The sequence below is a fragment of the Mycetomoellerius zeteki genome, unplaced genomic scaffold (genome assembly GCF_001594055.1).
Source record: "Mycetomoellerius zeteki isolate Tzet28-1 unplaced genomic scaffold, Tzet1.0 scaffold140, whole genome shotgun sequence".
Taxonomy (NCBI): domain Eukaryota; kingdom Metazoa; phylum Arthropoda; class Insecta; order Hymenoptera; family Formicidae; genus Mycetomoellerius; species Mycetomoellerius zeteki.
Window position 1 is genome coordinate 303,166 of NW_017256341.1, and position 5,030 is coordinate 308,195.

The window sequence follows — 5,030 nt, forward strand, 5'->3', positions numbered from 1 at the left end:
GTAGTTTTATTAATGAATGAGAGAGATTTACTTTAAAATTCTTCGAAATACAATGTTATCCCACGACTATCATATATATTTTCAGAGTAAATTCTAAGAAAAAATTCTCGCCGTGCAGTAGTAGTTTTTTTCTACTAATAACTATAAACAAAAACTTAAAAAAGGATCGGATTATGCAGTTTCAATTGTCAATATTCGTGTTCAATTAAATTAGTTTTTTTGTTTAATGCCTTCAAAATTGTTACTAATTTTGAAGCTTTTTCCTAAGCTGAGAACAGTCTTTCTATGCCAGCAGAAAAGTTCCTGCTGTATAGAGTTGTGTTACCAAATCAAATGTAACAACATTGATATTATTTTTTAGCGCAAGCCACCATGTTATTGGCTTAACATTTTTTATGACTTCCTCAGAAAAAAGATAATTTTTGAACGGAGAAGTTTTTGCTCGGTAGGATAAAACGTTAGGCATGGCTGCAGGATGATATAAACTGACATATTCCATGGCTTCATCTAATTGTTCTTCGCTTAACTGAAGTTCTCTAAATCGATGATCTAGCAAATTTGCTAAATAATGTGCAGGCGTTATTGCCATTTTAAAATCTCGCTCTAGAACGCAATTAAGGCCAAACTCCAAATAGTCGTTTTATTTAAAATGATTCATTATTTCGATCCAAATTTCTGTAGCTTCACTAATTGTGCAGCAATCTCGTTGAACCTTATCTAAAGCGACTGAAATTACTTTTAGTTTTTCCAAATAATTAGTTGCACTAATTTTTAAATCCATATCGTGAATTTTGTATGAAATATCCGAGCTTATTGTTGCTCGATTATCAGTACAAACTTTACTTAAAATGTGCCAGTTATTAATATATGATTCCAGACAATCGGCCAAGGTATTCCATCGAACATCTTTTGGTATCACATTCCCATCTGCTTGTTTATATTTAACAGTGGCAAAGTGCGTGTTTCGAAAGTATTTCATAATTTTTTTAATGTTATAATACTTTTAATTTCTGGAATTTCAATGTCGCGCGCAAAAAGATTTAAAATATGTGCGGAGCATCCGTAAATGATAACGTCAGGCATGCCAAGTTCTTCAGATCTTGCCAATTGTTCTCTCATTTTATGTATATTTGCTGCATTATCGATCACAAAGCTTCTAACTCTACATCCATATTGTTGACAGCTTTTGATTGAAGTTATTGCCAAATTTAACAACTGCTACAGTATAACGCAGTTTAAGTTAAACGAGGTCTTAATAATCTCTGTATTTTTATTAACTTTAGTAAGAACTACAAGAAAAAAAGTTAAAAGTTATTGCATTTGAAAATAGCTACATATTTGTTTAAAAAAGAGGGAAACAAACTATTTATATTTCAAAGAATTTATACTTATAAAAATTAGCATTATATTTGTCAATTTAGAATAAACAAGGTTGCAAACAAAAATGATAAATGATGATTGAAGAAAAGGTCCTGAGGCGATAAATACATTAAAATACAATTTGGGTTATCAAATTATTTGTCACTTTCTACCATTTTTCGACGGAGAAAAATAAACTTTCAAACATCTTAGAGTTCGCTCCGGCGTAGTCACCTCCTTGAATTTTCTGTCGCGGGAAGCGAGACTTTTCCACCGAAGGTGGAAGGCGAGAGGCGAAACAGGGTTAAAGGTGGCGGCGGTTGGATTCTCCGGTGACGGAGCCGGCGTTCAACGCGCGCTCGAATTGGGATGCAACGCGTGACGAGGTGAAGCTTTTCCCTCCCTTCGTACCGTCATCTATCCCGTCAGCGCAAGGGGAAAGAGAGAGAAAAAGACCGAGAGAGAGAGAGAGAGAGAGAGAGAGAGAAAGAGAGAGAGGGAGGATCGCGCTCATGCGCACCGCGTAAATGGGGCAAGCCACTCGATCGTCCACTTTAGGAACGGGGTCACGAAAATTAAATTTTCTGATTAACGACACACGCACGCATCGGCGTTCCCGTTGGCCGCGACGTATTTCACGACTCTTCTTTCTTTTTAATAGCTCCCGTATCTTTATCCGGCGTCATCGCCCGGGATGTCGCGTTCGCCGGGTTATAAAGCGCTTTTATATACTGCGCGCGTACGGATTCGATCAGATTCTGGGCGTCTTTAAAGCGGTGCCTTCAGATCGGCACGTCTAATGCTCGTTTTTACCGATGCAGTTTACTTTCAATCTTGGTTAAACTAAAGACCCTATAACAAAATCTGGCCACGAGGAATTTTGTCAAAACAAAAGTAAAAAAGAAGGGTGTATATATATATACTATCTCTTTTTACATACATGCTATCTCATTTAAACTCTTCATTCTAACTTACTGTAGTTGACAAAAATGACGGGTCAATCAAAAGTTTTGTCATCTTGTGACGAGACTATATTATAGGATTTCTACTTTTTAAAATCTTTGGAATGAAATCTATATAACTCTAAAGAGTGAAATCTCACTCTCAAAAGTTGAGCTCTTTCACACTGGCACAATTATGACTCTTTGTCACTCTTTAGAATTAGATTCTATTCCAAAGATTTTAGAGAGTAGGTCCAACTAACTCTTCATCTCTTTCTAGCTCTAAGAATTAAAAAAAGATGAAGAGCAAGTTGAGCCGAGATTAAAGTTAATCTACATTGGTAGAAACGGGAATAAATTGTTGAAACGCTCGTTTCGTCATCAGGGGAATTGTATCACCTAACGAAATTAGATCACGCTCGGATTCTGTGACTCGAATCTGTCGTTGGACGAGCGTGTATACAACTCCACTCTGGAGGAGCCGGGCCGGCACGATCGTCGTGCGATTAATAGCGAATTCGCTCACTTGCACCACACTAGATCAGTGCATCCTAAAAGTTGCTTTACATGAAATTAACAAAGTTAAATGGAAAAATATATAAATATTTTAAACGCTTAACTATCTACTAATGATATTGTCACGTTATTTAACAAAATACATATCATTTTATTGTCAAAGTTGATTATATTGTATCACTGTATTGAGATATTTTATATAAATTAACTTTTAGCATGCATTGATCCAGTGTGGTGCGAGTGATCGAATTCACCATTAGATTTACACAGACGGTTAGCGTGCGCGCAAGCGCGTTGTACCTGCGTCTTTCGTGCTAACGAGAGTCCCGGGATATGACGTCATATCTCGCTGCACGAGTACGCCCGGTATTATGCCTTCGATTCGTTAATCTTCTTAAGGATCGTTAACCCGCTACGCGCCAAGAATACCCAAATCGCGTCGACGCGAAGTCTATAACCGGCGCCGCGAGAAGTCGCGAGGCTTTTACTTTCGAATTCGCTCTTTCCAGGCGAACGAAAACGTTGTTTTATTATTGCCAAGTTTGTTTTGTATTGTCCGCGACTTTCGATTTTCACATCGAAACGCATACTCGACGCTCGTACCACGCAGCTTTCAGTTTTTAACATAGACGCAGTAGAGATATATAGACTGAGCATTCCTTGAACTTAACATCTGGAGGTCGATTGTCTATCTTGAAACGAAGTGAAAATTACTAAAGTGAGCAAAATTCATCAGGATCACGATTGTCATAAATTCCTTATCCTAAAATTTCATAATTTTTCCTTGATTTCTAGGCAAAGTTTTTGCTTTCTTTAACTTTCAATAATTTTTTGACATTTTTTAATATTTTTGTCTTGGTTTGGAAATTGTTAAATATTTTGTTGAGAGATTTAATATACAGTGTAAATTACTATTAATGCTGCTGACACTGCTTGCATTTTAAATTGTTAAGTTGGTAGTATTTGGAAACTACGTAGATGTGATGTTACATGTATTAAACTTCTTTAAAGCCAAGAATTTTAATTTTTCAGAAAATTCTCTAATTCTTCCCTGATTTCCAGTTTTGTGAAAATCCTATAGAATATTTATGATTTCATTGGGGTAAATACTTAGTAAACTTGTTCACTTTTGTAATTTTCATCTCGTTTCAGGATACACAATCGATCCCCTGTGCTTAATTAGAAAGAATTGAAACATCTCTCAGCATCTCTGTTTAACTCTATCAGCATCTCTTCTTCAACTATTTTGAAAAGAAAGAAAACGATATAAATCAAGTTACTTCACTCTTTTGAAACCAATAGTAACAACTTTATAGAAATGCGCAATCTGTTCTTATTACGTCCATGATTTTTAAAAATGTGTCGCGTGTCGCGTGGATCAAAGTTAGTAGAGTTAGAAAAAAGCCAAAGCACTTTTCATCGAGAAAATTGGCGCCCATGCAATTTCACTGTCTCCCAAGATGTCTATAGATCTTTTAAACTTTGGCAAATACCGTGAGATCTTTTAACACTCAATTTATGGTATACATCTACAATAATGAAATTGCCTCGCGAGCAACCGTTGATTCGGTACATATCTCTAAATTTTTTGAAGTGGAATCTCACTCTGCAGAGTGAAAATTGAGCCAGTCTAAAAAAAGAGTAGCTCAATTTTCGATTTTTAAGAGTGAGCTTTTATTCTTCAGAGTAAGGATTCACTCCAAAAGTTTAGAGAGTGTGTATGTACATACAAAAAACGATAGCCAGATTGTTTGTTGGATATATATATATATATGTATATGCAAATCTAATTAAATTTGCAATTTAGAATTTCAATTTAACGGCGTAGTTCTGCGCGAGTGACACCAATAAAGTTTGACCACTTGTCACACGTGTGCATCGCGCGGCGATCAGAAGTTGGCGACACACACACACACACACACACACACATACACACGCACGCACGCACGCACGCACGCATATACGCACAATGTAACTTGCCGATGGACTCACCTCTTGCCCGTTCGGGGCAATGACCACGTCCACCTCGTCGAGATGCTGGCGATGCTCCGTGACCTCCGCGTGAATCTCCCTACCGTTGTACGTTAGATAAACCTTCTGACCGGGTACCAATCGCGCGGCAGTGACGGAACCGAAGCCCGGTCCGATCAGATCGCGGTCCGTGTACTCCTTCGGACTCGGCGGACTCCCGCCCGTGATGTCGAAGCGTACGGA

The 5,030-nt window shown here is 37.5% G+C and overlaps 1 protein-coding gene across 1 annotated transcript in view; it reads right to left on the bottom strand.

Annotated features, from left to right (window-relative positions):
* The window catches only part of Glut4EF (Glucose transporter 4 enhancer factor), a 96,912-nt gene that overhangs the window by 90,704 nt on the left and 1,178 nt on the right, over positions 1–5,030 (bottom strand). Inside the window, 1 exon segment of the mRNA XM_018462427.1 lies at positions 4,809–5,030. This exon segment is cut by the window's right edge and continues 28 nt beyond it. Coding sequence (XP_018317929.1) covers positions 4,809–5,030 — 222 coding nt within the window.